General features: G+C 41.0%; 1 protein-coding gene across 5 annotated transcripts in view; it reads left to right on the top strand.

Annotated features, from left to right (window-relative positions):
- LOC139552197 (microtubule-associated serine/threonine-protein kinase 3-like) overlaps nt 1-21,183 on the top strand; it is a 176,931-nt gene that overhangs the window by 38,313 nt on the left and 117,435 nt on the right. For 3 of the 5 annotated variants that reach the window (XM_071363671.1, XM_071363670.1, XM_071363669.1), the window contains exon 3: nt 2,861-2,985. In XM_071363671.1, coding sequence (XP_071219772.1) covers nt 2,861-2,985 — 125 coding nt within the window. Of the gene's footprint in view, nt 1-2,860; nt 2,986-14,537; nt 14,797-21,183 lie in introns of those variants that run through there. The other 2 variants (XM_071363673.1, XM_071363675.1) reach the window with 2 other exon arrangements.

The raw sequence follows: 21,183 nt of genomic DNA, 5'->3' as shown, positions 1-21,183 counted from the left end.
TTATTGTACCCAGCATAAGGTGCGCCTGTGTAATCATCATGCTGATTAGCTTCTTGATATGCCACACCTGTCAGGTGGATGGATTATCTTGGCAAAAGAGAAATGCTCACTAATAGGGATGTAAACAGATTTGAACTCAAAATTTGAGAGAAATACATTTTTATGTGTGTATGGAACATTTCTGGGATCTTTTATTTCAGCTCATGAAACATGGGACCAACACTTTACATGTTGCGTTTTATATTTTGGTTCAGTGTAATAACTTCACCATGCTCAAAGGGATATTAAAAAATATATATATATATATTTTTTTTTTACCCATCTACCAATAGGTGCCCTTCCTTGTGAGACATTGGAAAACCTCCCTGGTCTTTGTGGTAGAATCTGTGTTAGAAATGCACTGCTCGGCTGAGGGACCTTACAATTATCTGTATGTGTGGTGTACAGAGATGAGGTAGTCATATTAAAAAAAACACATTAAACACTATTATTGCAACCAGAGTGAGTCCATGCAACTTATGTGACTTATGCAAAAAAATAAATCCTGAACTTGTTTAGGCTTGCCATAACAAAGGGGTTGTGAATACCTATCGACTCAAAACATTTCAGCTTTTCATTTGTAATTAATTTGTATAACTTTAGAAAAACATAATTCCACATTATGGGGAATTGTGTGCAAGCCAGTGACAACAAATCTCAATTTAATCAATTTTAAATTCAGGCTGAAACACAACAAAATGTGGAAAAAGTCAAGGGGTGCGAATACTTTCTGAAGGCACTGTACATTACAAATCACAAGGTCTCATCGAACTCCAGTCCCTTGAAGGCAACACATGCTGACATTCTTATTTCATTGTTTAAAATTGAATATCTGAAACATACAATACACTTGCAGTGAAGCCGCTCAACTACATCATACCAGTCATCCAACAGACTCCCGTTCAGAGAGACATGCTGACATTCTTGTCCCCCTGGCATTTGATTAATCAGCTGTTATTGGTTTACCAGAGTCCACACACCATAGTACCAAGGTCTCAATCAGTCTCTGATCAAAAGGAAAGATCAAGGACCAAAACCAGCTGACACGGCAGCCCCTCAGGACCAGACTTTTGCTACTAAACACATTAGGTCATATCGAGGTGAGAGGAATGTCTCTCTTCCTCCGCTCCTCCTTTTCACTCATCGTCTCCGCCAAGGCAGTTAATTCTCTCATATTGACTGCTGACTTGCCGTGCTTCCTTCAACAGGAAATGGAAATATATACACACACATGAAAGTCTAGAGGGGATAAGAGGGATGATCAGAAGAGGGTGACACGATTTTAGGGAGAATTATATATATTTTAAATTACTGCTAGGAGCCTCAATGCCACAATGTGACACGATAATCCAGACTGCACGCACACACACAACATTATTTGGGCTCTATAGAGTACCACATTGAGTCATAATACCCATTGGCAACATTTCTTTAAATTGACATTTCTGTGAACTGTCTTGTGCAAGTTTGCACAAGACAATTTAAAACTGTTTGCAAAAGTGTCAGCTAGTGATGACGTGCAGCAGCTTGCAGGGATTTGTAGTCTTGCATGATGTCTACTTTGATGCTAATTAGCATTTTCGAAAGTAAATATCGCCGACTATATTGATAAGTCACCTTGTCCGAGAGAGATTTACAGGTTATTAAAACGTCACACCAGTGTAATCCTACACGAAACACAGCCCTTATTTTATGTTTCTAAAATTCCCTATGGCAAAAATGAATGGTGTGGAAAAACTATTGGAACCATTTCCTTGTTTGACCTCTAGGTTTTATGGATATTATGACACCTCCACTTTGGGGATCTAAATTGCATAGCCGATTTCATAACTGAAAAAAATGTGGTTGATTGTAATCGTAGCACCTGTGGACCTACTGCCATCTAGAGACTGTTGGAGCAAATTCATGCTTAATCCGAAAATGTGGTCGGTGGCGCCGGAGGTACGCAGAGGCCGAATTGAGCTCCGTACCGCATCGCCATGCTCCTTTCAAATGTTGTAACAATGCAGAGGATTCCCTATAGCTCAGCACTTATATGATTGGTTGACGGTAGGTGGGGGCGGGAGGTCCTGTATAAACACAAACTGACTTCCTTGACAACTTCCTTCACAACAGCTCTGCGCTGCTTGGCGACGCGCAGGAAGTATGAATGCCCTGACTTCTGCGGAGGCCATATCACCGTAAATGCTGCATGCACCCAATGCAGAGGTCAGAATGACCATGCAGCGAACTTTTACTGGGATACAACTCTTGGGGAAATATTTGCCCTGAAAAATATGTATTTGTTCAGAGCTTGTTAATCTTAGGATTCAACGTAGGAAACGTCTCATCAACATGCCCTGTACTGTAGTGTCTCTGGTCGTATAAGTGTATTAACTTTCACTGCTGCCTCTTATACCCCCCCGTGTGAGCCCATGCCGTCTTAGGGGCTTCAGCTCTGTTTCTCTAAGCAGAGGAGGAGGACAGGATTAGTTCAATTTTGTGTAGCACTCGATGTCATTTGTTATGGTATGAATTTGCATTGATATCCATTTATCTGTGCAAATGGTGTGAGTAGGCAATAGGTATCCTCATGGCGTGAATGTATCCCTGGTCTTTTTAACACCCAAAATAAAATCAGTCAATCAGTCAATATTTAAAATAAAGATAAAGCACAATATCAACAGCTTTCTTTTTCTCTTTTAATTTGTACTTTTCTCATAATATACATATATTACTGTACCTGCTCCTGTACGCCTGTCTGTAGTTTAACTACTGTTTGTCTTGTACAGGAAATTATCTGCTCTCTATAATGTAACTACCATTGTGTCTTGTCCTATAGGAAAGTACCTGCTGCCCTATGTGTCCCCCCACCAGGCATGGCAGACCCCCTCGGAGAACTCCAACCTGGTGCGGATGCGTGCCAACACCTTGGGGAAGTCAGCCCCCTCTCTCACCTCTAGTCTGGTGAGAAGTACATCCTGTTAATGACCTCCCATGATTCCACTACCACATTATTTGTACCCTCCTGCTTTGATGTTGAGACCAGAATATTGTTAATCAGATATTTGATTGGCGTATTAATCAGACATTTCTATTTATTGCCATATTTTAAGCCATATTTTTTGCATAGCAAGACATTCCTCATGACAGTACAGTGAATACACAGCAAAGAAACGTCAATCAGTAAAAATGGTAAACAACATTTATTTTACCTTTATCTCAAAGTAGTAGTGATTAATATTTCGTCAGAGCCGTAATGTTCAGGTCCTTGATTATAAACAAACAATACGCAATCTAAGATGATTTCAGGAAAATAGAAAAATAAGATGATTCTGTGATGGAGATCTGTCTGAGATCTTGATTGGAGCAGAGATGGTCTAATCCCTCAGTCTGAAATGATGTCTGTCACCAGTGACTAGTCTCACTTTGACCTTGAGCATCAAAGAGCCTTTAAGTCAGACATCACCCATCCCTCCTGTATCCTTTCAGATAACAAAAGCGATAGCAAGCCCAGATTTCCTTTTAATGGGGAAATTATATCGTCCCATCCCATTTCAAACGAGTGAAACGTAATTGAAAGTTGAAGCTAAGCCAATTATGTCCATCTATGAGATCTCATTCCAGTCCAGAGGTTTTATCTTTTTCTGTTTATTTACCTGGACAAATGAAAAGGTGTGTACTGTCTCTACCTTGCTTTCCAATCAAGGTGCATAAACAAGGGAGAAAACCAGACATTTGGAATACAGTTTTCAGTCGTTATTTTTTATATATATATTTTTTTTACAAATCCCAAATCATGTAATCAGATTTGCTGTCATCTGGACGTGGAGATTCAGAGAAGGCTTGATTGAGCAAATCCTATCTAATCTGTGTGGATGTTTCTGTAAGCGAAAACAATTTACAGTACAGCATTACAGACAGCGGAGACAATATTAAACGTGCTGAATATTTGTCTACACTGGAGGGAGCCACTGTGCTGTTTTGAGTTTGATCCACATTGTCTTACAGTGGGGTGGACACATTAGTATTTGTGAATCAGAATCAATGTGCTTCTTCAATGTACAATGTATTGTGGGGAAAAAAACAAATATAGTATTCTCAATGTATATGAATTGAAAGAGTATTCATAGAGTATTTGAGATTTTCACACTTCCCTATATTTGTATTTATATTCATGATCATACTCACAGGATACCTCATCTTTAGGAATGACCTTTCTTCCCACTGCTGTTTATGTCAACATATGATGAGATAATGTATTTGACACAGGGACATACTAAAAACCTTTGCACATGCCTTACCTTGCCCCAGACACAATCTCCAATCAATGACAAAAATGATGATATTGAGTAAAAGTTCAACAGGACTTTAACCAAAGACATGGACTCCATAAGATCAGAGTGAGGTCTTCATTTCAGATCGGAATGTTTGGCCCTCATAATATAGTTTCCCAATCCTGGTTACTGGGACCCAACGGCTTAATCATCAGTCGATCAGGTGTGTTAGTGTTGGGTCTAGAGGTCGACCGATTAATCGGAATGGCTGATTAATTAGGGCCGATTTCAAGTTTTCATAACAATTGGAAATCTGTATTTTTGGACACCGATTTGGCCTATTATTAATATATTTTTTTTACACCTTTATTTAATCTTTATTTAACTAGGCAAGTCAGTTAAGAACACATTCTTATTTTCAATGACGGCCTAGGAACAGTGGGTTAACTGCCTTGTTCAGGGGCAGAACGACAGATTTTTACCTTGTCAGCTTGGGGGATTCAATCTTGCAACCTTACAGTTAACTAGTCCAACGCTCTAACCACCTGATTACATTGCACTCCATGAGGAGCCTGCCTGTTACGCGAATGCAGTAGAAGCCAAGGTAAGTTGCTAGCTAGCATTAAACTTATCTTATAAAAAACAATCAATCAATCGTAATCACTAGTTAACTACACATGGTTGATGATATTACTAGTTTATCTAGCGTGTCATGCGTTGCATATAATCGATGCGGTGCGTATCGTTGCTCCAATGTGTACCTAACCATAAACATCAATGCCTTAAAATCAATACACAGAAGTATATATTTTTAAACCTGCATATTTAGCTAAAATAAATCCAGGTTAGCAGGCAATATTAACCAGGTGAAATTGTGTCACTTCTCTTGCGTTCATTGCACGCAGTCAGTGTATATGCAACAGTTTGGGGCGCCTAATTTGCCAGAATTTTACGTAATTATGACATAACATTGAAGGTTGTGCAATGTAACAGGAATATTTAGACTTATGGATGCCACCCGTTAGATAAAATACGGAATTGTTCCGTATTTCACTGAAAGAATAAACGTCTTGTTTTCGAGATGATAGTTTCCGGATTTTTTTGGGCCCTCCAATAATCGGTATCGGCGTTGAAAAATCATAATCTGTCGATCTCTAGTTGGTTCCCAATGTGTTTTGTCCCCATACAGTCAGATCACCATATTTTCATATCCCCAGAAAGACTAAACCCCATATTATCAGGGGCTCCTGAGTGGCGCAGTGGTCTAAGGCACTGCATCTCAGTACCAGAAGCATCAGTACAGACCCTGGTTCGATTCCAGGCTGTATCACAACCGGCCGGAATTGCGATTCCCATTCCCAATTTGCACAGCGTCATCCGGGTTAGGGTTTGGCCGGGGTAGGCCGTCATTGTAAATAAGAATTTGTTCTTAACTGACTTGCCTAGTTAAATAAAGGTTAAGTAAAAAAATATATATAAAGTCTAGTCCCCAGAAAGTCTGAACCCTGTATTATCAGGTCCCCATAACGTCTGGTCTTCAGAAAGTCCCCATAAGGTCAGGCCCTCATCCCCTAAGGTGAGTGTGAAGAGGTGGGTGGAGAGCCTCTTTGTAGACTGCCACATCTTATTAGATTCTCCTCAGACCCTGTAACAGGAGCCTAGACCCCATATAGCGAGGGCTGATTGAAATTAATTATTGCAGAGGCCAGGGTCAATGCAGCACAAACAGTCATTACACTGGGCCGAGAGAGGCGCCGCATTTTCATCTATTGTCTCTCATGGGTTGCACATTTTCTGTGTGTTTGTGCAGGCATGTGAGAGTATATGTTTGTGTTTGTGCAGGCATGTGAGAGTATATGTGTGTGTATGCACATGTTTACGTGGGCATCTTTATATGTTTGTGTGAGTATTTGTGTGTGTTGTCTGATTTGTGTGTAGCTTGGTATCAGTCCACGGCACGACGGATTGTAACGTTGATCCTTTTTCGGTCTGTTGGAAATGCCTCCATGTCTACCTAGCCTCCCTGAAGAAATTCAATGCTGCTCGCCACCGCTTACGCACAGTCGGGCGTGGACATACGTCGACTCGCTGACGCATGACCACATCCTAATAGCATATTTTGGAGCGGATAGTGGTGTATTTGAACATTTTCAGGGGAACACCATTTCTAGAGTTGTGGTACATATTTGACCTTGGGAAAACAGTCTACAGTATATTGAGAGAGACAAACATAACAGTTGCTAGGCTCTGTATACGCTACTGTTGGTTTGTTGCTAGGGACGGTTTCTTTGTTTTTGTTTCTTTGGTTGGTCTTTGTTTGTCAGGGACCATGCACAACTTGCTGCACCAGAGGTGGATTTCTTGGGGGGGCAGATGATTGTGGATCATTGCTACAGAATTCCAGATCACAAAATTGGAAAAGTAAGAAATGTTATTAACCAGGTTATTTTTGGGATATAAAATATGTGCTCAAGGATTTACCTGGATCAGTACGAGGTAGATTAGAATGTGCGTTCCCAGATGGAAGGCATCTTGAGTTTTGGGGACTTGAATGACAGCTAGGGCTTCACCCAAACTCACCCATATGGTACGAAAAGTAACTGATACAGATCGTTCTGCACTGACTGAACACACAAGGTAATTCCTCTCAATTCATTTGGATGAGTTTATGCCATCGTCCCTCCAGAATGAACCTAAATCATGCGTGTCCCTGTGACAGCAGGATGTATCTGTTAGCTATCACAATCGCTGACACCATGTGACCCGCGGTTGTCTTGCTAAAGTTGAGATGGCTTTGTTCCATCAAATTAAAATGTCACTGCAGCATCGGACTGTCTAGCCCCAGGGACTATTTTGTTGCACAATTTTTATATATGAAAACACAACATCCTTCTCATAATCCTATTCCATTCTATTGGTAGATCCTGTTAGGGCTGCCCATCTCTGAGCCGTATATGATGTATCTAATGTCTATCTTTATAAAGTGCTTTGGCCCATGGATCTCGTGCTGAAATATGAATATTCAGAGGAGAATATAAATGATCAGAATCATTAGAACACACACAAATACTTCTCGAAAGGGTCATTGGAGTTTGAAGTGCTAAGTTCTAATTTGAGAAGTTCAGCAAGGTGTCTGGCAGCATTTTGGTGTGAGAGACAATGTAATGTGAGCAGATTGAGAGACGTCAAAAGCATAACTTATTCGTGTTTTAGGAGGAGGTTGACTTGGTCTGTTTTGATTCCGTTTGGGAGATTATTGGAATGTGTGATAATGATGATGATTTGTGCTGAATAATTAACATTTTCCCTACTCTCACTATTGTTATTGTACAGCAATGATGTTAGAAGGCAATTCCTCAAGCTATCCTCTACGTTTTGTATTCAAACATCTGTTTCCCAGTGGAATCTGGTTGTTATTCATTACAAGGCAGATTTCCTACCAAGAGCTGGATTTTGCATCAATTCTGTAAAATATTCCAGAGCTTACCGCGAAATATGGCAATTAACGCAATCATTTTTATGCATTCTATCCACAGTGCTTCCTTGTTATTCACTAGTTGAATAATCAGTGGTGCGTGGTATTGGCTTTCAATAGGTTATATTCCTTCTCGATTGTTGTCTGGGGACGTCAGACTGAAAGGCTTTTGATTTTGACCAATCCCATCGGATCTTTTTACATCAGATCTTTTGCAGAGCTGATCTAATTGGTCAAAAGACCAATCAGTGAAAATAATATCAGAATTGGGCTGCCTGTCTAAACGCAGCCTAAGTCTTCATGTTCTTAAAGCCACACTAGAATTTTGGCCCCTACTCTCAAAGTCTGGCCCATCCTCATCACCTTCCACCCCCCCAGTGCCAGCGCAACGACTTATCTCCCTCTATCAACCATGCCATGCTCCCTGCCTTGCAGGTCGGCTGTTATTGCTTTCTCTCTTTTCTCCTCCTTCACGCTTTTCTGTCATACCCCCCGGGTGTGCGGGTCTCTTTCCCTTTTCGCATGGCACATCTCTTTTGACTATGATTAGGTTTGACAGGAAATCAATACGTTTGTCCTGGCCTGATTGTAAGATTGTCATAATCCTGATGTTGTGGCTTTGTGGACTCGAATTCCCCTTCTTTATTGTAGTCACTGATGTCCTTTGGAGATAGCGTTTCTCTCGTTTCAGCTGCATTGGGTCTGCAGAGGTGATGTCAGTGCTGAGGTTAGACAGATTGGACGGCAGGAGAGTCCAAGGTGTGCTTTTTTTTAGTGTTTGTGTACATGCTTTCCGTTATACTGGTTCCCACTTCTGACACCAACTGTACTCACTTTTAGCCAGACAGCGAGGAATAATGCCAATGTGAAGGAACACAGTACTAGCGTGTTTTTTTTAATAGTTCCTCTACAGTAAAAGTAAGCACTATGAACCATGTTCATATTCACGTCGAGTGCAGCTACCTGTGTGTTTTTGAATGCTTGTATACATATATCCTTCCATGTCCTTTTAGTCCTATTCTCAAGATCACCTTCCAAGGTCGTATCAAGCCAATGATCTCACATATCCAGTAATCTTAGATGCATTACTATGATGTGACATGTTACTGTGTGCGCACACATGCACAGAGGCGCGGTGTAAATGAAAAACTGTCAGTCTTGATGAAGTGGCTGCAGTTGAGATCAGATTCCTGTCAAACTGCTGGGTATGACATTTCTCTGTTTAGGGATTCTAATATAATATTAAGCCACAATGTGACATTGTTTCCCTTTGTGAAAGAATATGAAATGAAAAGACGGGCATCGCAGTCTGTAGGTGACTCCTGGAGGATTCCCTGGCGGACTCAAACTGACAGTCTGTTTCATATGTGAATGCATTTATCAAAGAACATAACATAGACCTCCTGGTTTCAACTTCTGACACCAACCGATGTACTTTTAGCCAGAAAACGTAATACAGAACAAGAAGTTGTTGTCTATGATTTATTTCAACCTTGAGGTGCTTTGTGTGAATATGTTTGTGTACCACATTGTTAAAATTAGAAGAAACATGTTTATTAAGCTGACGTCTTGGCCTTTCAATACTCTAATGAAGGTCAAAAGACTGAAATGCAAAATAAATGCCGGAATTAACCTGGTAAACATCTCACAGCCCTCACAAAACGAATACCCGCCAAATCAGTTATAATCGTAAAATATACAAATACACATGCGTTAATTAGAAACAACAACAGGAATAATGACAATTTGAAAAGCTTAATTAAAAATATAAATCCAAATTAAACAGCAGCACGAAAACAGGAAATAATACTTTTTATACAAATATTATATACATTTCCTAAAGAAAGGGGCACAAGTTTGGAATGTCCTCTCTCCCGCCTCCTATTTGCACTGGCAATTGAACCTCTTGCAGAAAGAATTAGTCAGGACCCAAACGTAACGGGTGTCATTGTTTGCAGATCTCCTGATATACCTGACCAATATTGAAAACCCCCACTGCAAAAAAAAAAAAAAAAACAGAAGTATAAAATCTTAGTAAAAAGAAAAATAATAACTCATGATCTACAGCAATCCTTTAAGTGTACTACAAAAAAGATCATACTCAGGATGCTTAAGTGACAACAAAAAAGGAATATGTAAAGATAACTTTATCCGATTACTCAACAGTATGAAAGCAGACCTAATTAAATGGAACAATATTACCATAAATGTAACAGGTAGAATTAACCTCTTCAGAATGGCATGGCTGCTAAAGTTGTTATACTTATTCTCTGTAATAACAATTACCCCACAAAGACATTCTTTAAAAAAGTATACTCTGCACTAAAACTCAATATGGACAAATAAAACTCAGGTTTGGGTTGGACAATACTTTTCTCGTCAATCGTCAAAAAAAAAAAGTATACTTTAAAAACTGGAAATCAACCAATCCTCCGCCGTTAACACAATGGCAAGGTCAAATGGTTTATTATCTAAATGTTGAAAGTGCATTGGCAATGGACAAAACGGTGCTGTTTGAGGCCATGTGGCAGAGAATCAAATCAAATTGTATTTGTCACATGCGCTGAATACAACAGGTGTATGTATCCCTTACAGTGAAATGATTACTTACAGGTCCTTAACCAACAATGCAGTTAAGAAAATACCCCCCAAAAATTGATAGATAAAAAAAACCAAATAATTAAGAGCAGCAGTAAATAACAATAGTGGGGATATATATAAGGGGTACCGGTTCAGAGTCAATGTGTGGGGGCACCAGACTTGAGGTAGTTGAGGTAATTATGTACATGTAGGTAGGGTTATTAAAGTGGCTATGCATAGATGATAAGAGAGTAGCAGCAGTGTAGGGGGTGCAAATAGTCTGGGTAGCCATTTGATTAGCTTTTCAGGAGTCTTATGGCTTGGGGGTAGAAGCTGTTTAGAAGCTTCTTGGACCTAGACTTGGCGCTCCGGTACCACTTGCCGTGCGGTAGCAGAGGGAACAGGAGCTGATGCAGGAGCTGGAGATGGGGGTGTGAGCATGTGGGTCTGGGCAGGGTTGATGTTTGTGTGATGTTGTCATTTGTATGTGTATGTTTTGTATTGTTAAAAAAAATATATATAAAAAAAGCCCAAAATGAAATCACAATTAACAAACAATACTTTCCAAGCACAGTGTGGGAGTTTTATTTCATCTTAACAATTATTTCTTGAACATCTCGGACGCACCTGCAAAGCAACCTCTACTGTAGATGAATGCAAATGCATTTCACTTTCTTGCGTCTTTCATATTCAAATCAAATCTATTTGTATTTGTTACATGCACCGAATACAACAGGTATAGATAGACCTTACCGTGAAATGCTTACTTACAAGCCCTTAACCCACAATACAGTTTTAAGAAAAATAAGAGTTAAGAAAAGTAATTACTATATTAACTAAAGTAAAAAAATAAGAGCAACAATAAAATAATGAGGCTGGGTAACAGTACCGAGTCAATGTGCGGGGGCATAGGCTAGTTGAGGTAATACGTACATGTAGGTATGGATAAAGTGACTATGCATAAATAAACTGAGTTGTGTTAAGAAAGAAAAAAAGGGGGGGGGGTGGTCAATGCAAATAGTCCAGGCAACCATTTGATTAGCTGATTTAGTTCAGCAGTCTTATGGCTTGGGAGTAAAAGCTGTTAAGAAGCCTTTTGGACCTAGACTTGGCGCTCCGGTACCGCTTGCTATGCGGTAGCAGAGAGAACAGTCTATGACTAGGTTGACTGTAATCTTTAGCAATTTTTAGGGCCTTCCTCTGACACCGCCTTGTATAGAGGCGCCAAGCTTCCTGCCATCCTGGACAAGTGATGGACTGTGCCGTACGCACCACCCTCTGTAGTGCCTTGCGGTCGGAGTCCGAGCAGTTGCCATACCCGGCGGTGATGCAACCAGTCAGGATGCTCTCGATGGTGCAGCTGTAGAACCTTTTTAGGAACAGAGTACCCATGCCAAATCTTTTCAGTCTCCTAAGGGGGAATAGGCTTTGTCATGCCCTCTTCATGACTGTCTTGGTGTGTTTGGACCATGATAGTTTGGTGATGTGGACACCAAGGAACTTGAAGCTCTCAACCTGCTCCAATACAGCCCCGTCGATGAGAATGGGAGAGTGCTTGGCCCTCCTTTTCCTGTAGTCCACTATCATCTCCTTTGTCTTGATCACGTTGAGGGAGAGGTTGTTGTCCTGGCACCACACTTCCAGGTTTATGACCTCCTCCCTATAGGCTGTCTCATCGTTGGTGTTGGAGTCATGCTTGGCCGTGCAGTCATGAGTGAACAGGGAATACAGGAGGGGACTAAGCACGCACCCCTGAGGGGTCCCGGTGTTGAGGATCAGCGTGGCAGATGTGGTGTTGCCTATCCTTACCACCTGGGGGCGACCTGTCAGGAAGTCCAGGATCCAGAGGATCCCCCAGGTGTTATTGGAGGGATTGGTGAGGGATTGGTTCCATTGTGAGGGATTGGTTCCATTGTGAGGGATTGGTTCTTTAAGGTCATAAAGTCTGCTTTTCTTTCCCACTGAGGAATTGACCCCAAAGGCCTGGATGTATACACAGATAATGTCCGGCTAAGCTTTCACTGTAAATGATCTGTATTAGGGTCTCCTTCTCCCACTCTCGCTATACTCCTCTCTCCTTCTCCACAGGCCATGGCCCTCCTCCTGCCTTAGCTTAGATCGACAGGCCTCCTCTCGCTGCGATAAATCCAGGCAGGGCAGAGGGGTAACACAGGCCTTGGGTCGCTCAATCAGTTCTCACTGCTGGCTCTAAGGGTGTACTCCCACCAAAACCCCTCTCCTCTCCCTTCTCCACTTTTCTACGTTCTCGCCTCCTCGCCGCTCGAGGAAACGGGCTTAGCTGCCCACCTGCCAGGAGGAAATGAGATACAGAAACTCCCAAGGACTTCCTGTTGAGGTAAGCCTGTGGCCAAGGGCCCATTTCTCCCAGAGCCAGTGGCAGTGGCATCCCCACACAATGCCCGCCATGCTCACTTCCCCCCATAGGGCTCTACTCTGGCTGATTTATTATATGGGTCCTCTGAGTGGCCGGGAAGTTAGTTGTTGCTTCCGCTGTAGCCTTTTGCGTTTTTGTCAATTAAGTAATTTCCAGACAATTGCATTTGAATCCACCTTCTGTGGAGGTTTGAACGGTTTAAGAATGAATATAAAAACAGGTCAGATTACTCCAGTGCCGGCTGCCCTTTTCAATTCTCTGTTCCTCATCAGCGACAGCACAAATTACTGGCCATCCAGCTTCAGTGAAACACTGCTCTGTTCAACAGACAGTCAGAGAAAGGGAAAGTTTACATGGCAGTCACCTGTCTGACCTTTCACACTATTTTTTTTCTCTCTCCTCAGCCATAGGTAGCCAACTAGCCATCACTCATCCATGCTCAATAACATAAATAATTTCAGCTTGGTTGGAGACTGGGAGAGTGTATGGGGTGCTACTTAATATTCACAGAGTAGAGTCACAGCAAATGGAAATGAGGAAGGGGGGGAGAGAGAGAAGAGAGGTGGAGAAGCAAAAACAAAAAAACACAGGACTGAAACTGTGAAATTGCCGGATGGAATTGGCATGATGGCAATCGTAAACCAACCTATTGATCTAAATGCTAATAATTCAGAGCGGGGCGACTGTGGTGTTGCGACGGCGGCGAGGTATAGCATTGGAGAAGAGGCTCGGTCGGTTACTTGCTGAGTACCTAGGAGTTTATATAACTTATAACAGAGACAGCCAGCAAAGAGAAGACGGAAATGCATGAAATCACTGGAAATTGACAGTGGAAATGCACTTACAGTATGTGCTGCTTACAACTGGTTGTAGAGGAGTTGACTGAAGCAGTGGAGTTGTTGTTGATAGCAGCACGGTAATAATCAGTGCTGTTGTTTTGGAGGAAAGCCCCACAATAGCCACCTGCAGTATTATATCACTATGAGGGACGGAGTCCTGGGGCAGCTGTAGCAGCAGTGCCTCACCACTATTATTGTAAATCTCTCCTTTTTTTTTTTACACTTTCTTGCTCACCCCACCTTCTTGTCCCCTATCTCTCTTCTACACCCCCCCCTCTCGCTCTCTCCCTTTCTCTCTCTCCCCATCACCCTCTGTCCCCCTCTCTTTCTCTCAATCTCCATCTCTCTCTCTCTCTCTCTCTCTTTTTCCTTCCATCTTTCTCTCTATGACCTTCAGATATATTTTGCCCAGGAGAGAAAAACTGGAGGAATAATTACTCATTTAAAAGCCGTTGAACAGTAGAGGCCACTTAGCGTTTAGCCCTGGCTGCTCTCTGCCGATGGACAGGCGGTCAGGACAGGATGCCAACTGTATTGTTTGAATAGAGAGGAGGAGAGCAATTCGGGGCAGGATATCCTCTACTTACGTTTCATGGTGACTTAGGGCGCCACAAAAACGTGGCTGCTCCGCTCGGGTGGAAATGACTGAGGCACAGCTAGGGCACCCAGTCGCCCCTCAGTCCCAATGCTGAATTAGTCCTGCCTCCCTTGCTCCCTCTCTCTCTCTTCCCTTCTCTCCCCCTCCCTCTCTCTCACGTACTGACTCACTCACATTCACACACACTCCCTCTCCCCCACACACTTATTCATATTCACTCACACTGCTTCTCTCTGTCTCTTTCTCTCACACACACACACACACACACACACACACACACACACACACACACACACACACACACACACACACACACACACACACACACACACACTGTCCTGAAGTTACAGAGGGGCGAGAAGGGGAACAAGAGAGGGAGGTGTCAGCTGACTGCCCCCCTCCAATCAGATAAGTTCTGATGTTGGTGTTTAGCAGCTGCTAAGATCAGAGTTGGCGTGAGGGAAGGAGGGAGCAGGAGAGAGAGACCGAGAGAGAGACTGCTATAGGCAGCCAGTCAGTCAGTGCAGCATGGCTATGCGCCGGTAGGGAGGCATGACAAGCCGGAGCTCTGTAGCATGGACGAGTCCAGCATTCTGAGGAGACGAGGGCTACAGGTAGGAAAATGGAAACTGGTGTGTGTGTGTGTGTGTGTGTGTGGAGAAGCGGTGCTGTAGTAGTGTTTGTATGTGGGGCAGTGCTCTGACAGGGAATGTTGCTTCTGTACAGCAGAGCACAGTTAGGAGTTTCCTACATTTTGTGTTAGTGATGCTCCAGAGCTTTTGTATAATTTCGGGCAGTAGTTTTGAAAGTAGTGCTCACTAACTGAAACCAGTCTCTGAAAATTGTGCACAATCCTGTACTACGTTATCCATTTCGCATGATACGTTACGTCCTGCAAATAAAAGAAAGATGTGTGTGTATATATAATTTTGCAATTTGTGTGATGTGTTAGGAATTCCAATTCGTACAATATGTTACGAATTTGTAAGTGCTTAAGATCCCGGAAGGCACTTGGCAGTACGGGGTATTTGTGTGCATCTCTCTCTGTGTGGGAGCTGTGTTTATGGTCTTGCGTTGTCTAAAGATGATTCTGTTCTTAGGTAAATGTTCTACAGCGGAACATTGATTTACATCATGATTGACTACGTATTTTTACCACAGCATATCCACTCTTCCAGTTTATGTATTCTTAAACTTCTGTCTTGATTAGTCTATCTCTGCACACATTGTAAGAACAATGGACAGAAAGAAATGTGATTTCTTCTGAATCATTTTGATTTCTCTATTGCCTTAGATTTGATGTCTGATGCATGACATTAGTGGTATAACCTGCCTGGGCTGCGGAGGCTGTATTTTCCTACCTTTCAACCCATAATGAAAAGAATTATGAAAATCAAATATGAATCTTGTATGGCATAAAATATTATTTTAGTTTGTATATATTTCATTGATTTATTTGTGTATGTGTTAACTTAAATGCCTGATATGACATACACAATTGAATACATGATTGTGGTGAATATCCTAAACGGAAATGCTTTCCTTATAGATCAATATTTTTAAAAAACATGACAATTACTATCAGAAATACACAATATTTGTATATACATTTTCAGGTATGAGTTTCCATGGTTAAGGCTGGGCAGCACCTCCTACTGGATTGATCTACTTCTTATCTTTGGTCTTCCATCCAGGGTTTTAATGTACTATCATGAGAATGATTGTTGATCTCCACTAACTAAATAGATTTAGTGGAGATTAGTTGTTCCTCCTCCCCCTCCTGCTTTCCTCCTCCTCTTCCTGTCCCTCTTCTCCTCTCCTTCATTCTGCTTTCCCCTCCTCCTGCTCCTCCTGCTCCTTTCTTCAATAAGTGTGACGTTGCGTGCGTCAATGACTTCCGACGGTCGTATGCAATTGCTTTGAAATATGTATATCCCATGTATGAGACCTTCGAAGGCTTAGCTTACATGTCTCGTATGTCTTTTTAACATGTTTTACACAATACATGCAACAGCTTGCTATTACTATGATCCAAGTACTTTGAAATTCGTATGTCCCATGTATGTGAGACCTTAAAATGTTTAACTTACATGTCTTGTATGCTTTTCATACAATACATGCAACATTTCTGTTATGTCTAAATGTTACCCACCCAAGTCCGATATATTACAAGAATCTTCTCTGAACCTTGTAAGTGTATTTGCTGCCAAATACATATTTTCCATATGAGGAGGCTGATTGATCCTGTTGTCTGAAGAGCTGTCAACCAGCCTCTTATTGACTTCTTTATGATAATGGAACAGTTATCGAAGCTTGTGCTTTGTGGACAGACGCCTTGATAAAGTATTGGATGTGTGCAGAGTTGCCCTCGTCCAGTGTGTGTACTTTAGGAATGCATGATTGCACTTATCCTATAACGGAGAGATTTGAATGGACAAATGGTGCCATAATGGGGTACGGTCACCTTACGCAAGCACACATTGTTTTTATTCAAACTGTAGAATTACTTTGTGTTGTACACAACAGCAATACTCCGTTATCACAGAGCAATACTTGGTGAATAGCTCAGTGATTCCAAATGAGAGTTCCAGGGTAAAAGGGGATCCAAAATGACTCTGAACTGTTGACTAGGATGTAAGAACCAGATTTTTTTTATTTTAAATAAATGCCAAAATTCCCAGTGAGTAATTTTATGTGCCATTATTTTGAATTGGTCTGCACTCCACAGATGAATCAAAGCCGTAAAGTAGCTTTTATGCTCCGACATTAATTTCACTATAACAATTTTTATTTGTGCTCGTTAGAGATTACATTTTCCCCCTGTGCTTTTGTTTTAATTCTTTTAAATGATCAATAAAAGCCGTGGACGAAATGTAGATTACCAAATTGTTGTTTGTATGTTTCACAATTTAAAATACGAAGGTGTTTATTCACTTAGGAAAACCTAACAGCAGAAATGCTGACATTTCAACATTTCATTCCAATAGTTATTTTTTATAGTCTTAATGACTTTCTCTATATTAGCCATGGAAATGTAGTGTAATTGCCACGTGCGTTTTATCAGGCGCTCCCAAAGCTGTAATTATCCTCACAGTTGCCCGCTTATCTTCCTCTTGCTCTTTGTTGCCGCCATTAACTTTAAAGGACACGCTACCTCCGTCCTTGTTCATTGTTTCACACAGGAGACATTACGCCCAACGCTCTTAGAGAACCCTGTTAGACGGCAGCTAAACCAAACAGAAAGACCTCTGTGGTGCAGGGAGGAAGCTCCATAGAGCACCAGTGTTATGGTTCAAATGGCAACAGGGAAGTTAGTTTGTCAGGCAAATGAATGAGACTGGCTCTCTGACTCCGAGCCTTGGAGCAGGAAGGAATACGGGGTGCCGTCATTTCACTGAGACTAGATGACGTTTACATTTTGGTGAATGAGAAGTACGTGGCCTTGTGCTATATAAATGCTGATTTGTGTATATACAGTAAGTGGGGCTTTAAAGTAAAAAGCGCTAAGTAAAATTATGACTCATATCTGTGTATTGAATATGAATATGAACAGTATTGAATATGCCACAATTAAATGTTGTCTTTACTTTTTTTATTTTATTTTTTATTTTATTTTATTACATGTGTCATTTGACTGGTATGGCAAAGAGTGTGGCATGAATAATTAAGGTGGCTCCTGGAAATGACTTGGTTTGATTGTCAACATCTCAACAGAATCTCCTCCCAAGGATGTTTCTTCATCCTTCTGAGGATAAGAAAAACGCACGCCTGATTAAGTGAACTGCAGGTTGGTGGAACGCACACGTTAGGCCACACTCCCTTCTTCAGATGAGAAATAACAGTCACCAACATTTAGCCACCAACATTTGACCTCCCTTTTGGGTTGATGTAAATGTTTAAGGACTGCACATGGTATGTAAAGTAGTGTAACTTCCTCCCTGCATTTGTCTATTTCTGTCCTTGGACCTGACCCAACAAACAGACAGACACATCCGCAACAGTGTTCACTTAGTGTAAACCCTACTGTCAGTGAGACTTACAAAGTGTGTACTTATGCCCTGCTGTCAGTGAGAAACTACACATTCATCAGTTATTTATGATGGATATCATGATTGTCAAATATTTACACTTCAAGACATGTTTTCTTGTCTACATTATTGATCAGGTGTCTTGGAGTAGCGCGTGTGTGTGTGTGCATGCGTGTATGCACGGTTATACAGTAAGAAATGCCCTGTGAGGAGCAGAACACTTGAATGACAAGCACACATTCATCCAGCCTATCAATGCCCTGTGTACATAGTAACTGCCTGTTGAGTTTGCTAGTCTAGTGTGAGGCTGTGAGATTGAGGCATTGCCACAGAAGTGTCATAATGCTAAACTTGGATGGGTCTGCAACGGCACGTGTTCTGGAGACAATGTGATCAATTTATTCCATTGAAGTCGGAATAACTGCAGTTTTTAAGGTCAAGGCTATTGTCTCGCACAGAGTGCTGGCGATTAAAAGCAATTGGGATGTAATACTCAAAGCCTAAGTCTACAATAATTGTTAGCAATTTCAGAGCATTTTTATGGAGCATAGCGAAATAAAAATGGTCAAAGTGCCCTCAATTTCAAAATAGACTCAAATACCTGCGTGCCAAGAATAGTATTAGGCTAGTTTGAATGTATACAGTAAGAAAAGGCTTTAAGAATATATATTTCTGGACTTTTCGGTAATGGGAAATTATGAGGAATGCCACCCTACATTTCAGGAAAAGTTTCCCTCTCACTGAATCCCCTAGTGAATGCCCTACATACATTGTCCACAGAAGGTGGCCATATTTATATAGTACAGAGGGCTAAGACACCAAGGTTTTCCTCTCTCTCTCTCTCTCTCGCTCTCTCGCTCTCTCTCTGCCCTAAGAAGCTCTGCAGTCAGACTACAAAGTGAATAATAAAAACAGTAGCACCTTGTTGCATATGTAAACCATTTGTTGGAGAGTTCTTGACTGTAATTGAAATAAATAGGCAGTTGAGTTGTGTATTGGCTTTATAATTACATCCATAGGACCAGGCATGGTGCGTGAGTCTCTAGAGGTTTTTCCTGTATTTGTATCTTTCATTTAGCTCTGTTTTCACATGTATGCTTAATAAGAACGAATGGGGACCGGGCATTTCTGATGAGATGTTCTCTCATGTAATTGCTTTTTAGATTGAAGATCATAATTTTTTGCTTGCTACAGAATGCATTATGTTGTCTATTAGGATTTCACAGCGAAACTATTTTTATTCTCTATTTTTATTATAATTTTTTATTTGACATGGTCAAATAACTCAATCATAGATTGGTAACTTTTGAAACACTTCTTCTCATGAACAATAAGTCCAAATAAGACCATTCGGTATGTAGGCCCATGGTACATCTCTTAACCAATTCCTTAGCTTTTCTCAAACTATGTTAAGAGATGGCTGGGTTATTGATAATTCAGAAATTCAGATTTGACTTGTCAATTTAAATTCTTTGTAAATCCACTCCACAATGGCATATCAACTTGACACGTTTTGGGGTCATCAAAGCCATTACCACGATGAAGCATGTTAAGTTTGGCATTGATATCTTACAAAATAAGGAAACTATCAACAATTCACTTTTTCACTTTTAACGCTAATGCATAAAATTTGCAACAAAATATCTTCTCATGGACTAAAAGTAAGATTTGCTCCAAATTTGGTATATGCACTCATCAGTGGGGGAAAAGTACCCAATTGTCATACTTGAGTAAAAGTAAAGATGCCTTGATAGAAAATGACTCAAGTGAAAGTCACCCAGTAACAAAGCGTTTGTGTAGTGAGTCACCAGATCATAGGCAGTAGGGATGACCAGGGATGTTCTCTTGATAAGTGTGTGAATTGGAAAATGTTTCTGTCCTGCTAAGTATTTGAATTGTAACTAGTACTTTTGGGTGTTAGGGAAAATGTATGGAGTAAAAAGTACATTATTTTCTTTAGGAATGTACTGAAGTAAAAGTTGTCAAAAATATGAATAGAAAAGTACATATACCCCAAAAAATGATTTAAGTAGTACTTTAAAGTATTTTTACATAAGTACTTTACACCACTGGCAGTCGTCATCACAATAGTCCCTAAAGCGTTTGAGAAAATAACATTGCATTCAAAGATGGCCACACTATACCGGTAGATCCATATGCTCTAATATGCTAAAAATACTTCAGAAATCTTCTCATTAACCATAAGACCAAATGACACCATATTTGGAATGGTGGTCCATGGTACATGTCTTAACTTGTAAAATCAGATTTTTGATTAGTCTGTGTCAATTTAAACCACTCTACAGTGGCCTATAAACTTGAAACTTGTCATCGCTATAATGGATGTCCTTAAGATGACCCACACTGAATTTTGTATTGATATCTCAAAAAAACAAATAACTCATGAACAACTAATTCTTGGCATATGTAATGCTAATGCTCAGAGTCAACGGAATCCGTCAGATTCACTCCATATTTTGTATTTAGACTCATTACATCAGTTTTTAATGGTTTTGAGAGAGAATAGTTTCTGCGTTCAAATATGGCCTCATTGTAGCTATAGATGGACATTAGCACATATGCTAATGCAAAAAATACTCTCGTACAGTAAATCAGATTGAATCCACATTTAGTATATAGACTCAATTAATTAGCCTCTAATGATTTTGAAAATTATTTAGTTGCTCCATTGAAATGTGGGATCCGTCCCAGTCGGATCTCGGGTAGATCCTTGAAGACCTCTACTCTGCTGTCTTCGCTTCAGGAGGAAGTTTTCTCCACCATTGGGGTGCCGGGACAGAGAAGAGCTTTTGCTGGGCTGAGCGGGAGCTGCCATCCCATGGGGGTGGGAGGACCAAGAGTCCAGAGGTAGCAGAACGGAGTACTTGGGTTGGGGTGTAGGGTTTGAGCAGAGCCTGAAGGTAAGGAGGGGCAGTTGCTGTTCCTCTTGCTGCTCCGTAGGCAAGTACCATG

This window comes from Salvelinus alpinus, chromosome 24 (genome assembly GCF_045679555.1).
Source record: "Salvelinus alpinus chromosome 24, SLU_Salpinus.1, whole genome shotgun sequence".
Taxonomy (NCBI): Eukaryota; Metazoa; Chordata; class Actinopteri; order Salmoniformes; family Salmonidae; genus Salvelinus; species Salvelinus alpinus.
This window is presented reverse-complemented; position numbering and strand designations above follow the sequence as displayed.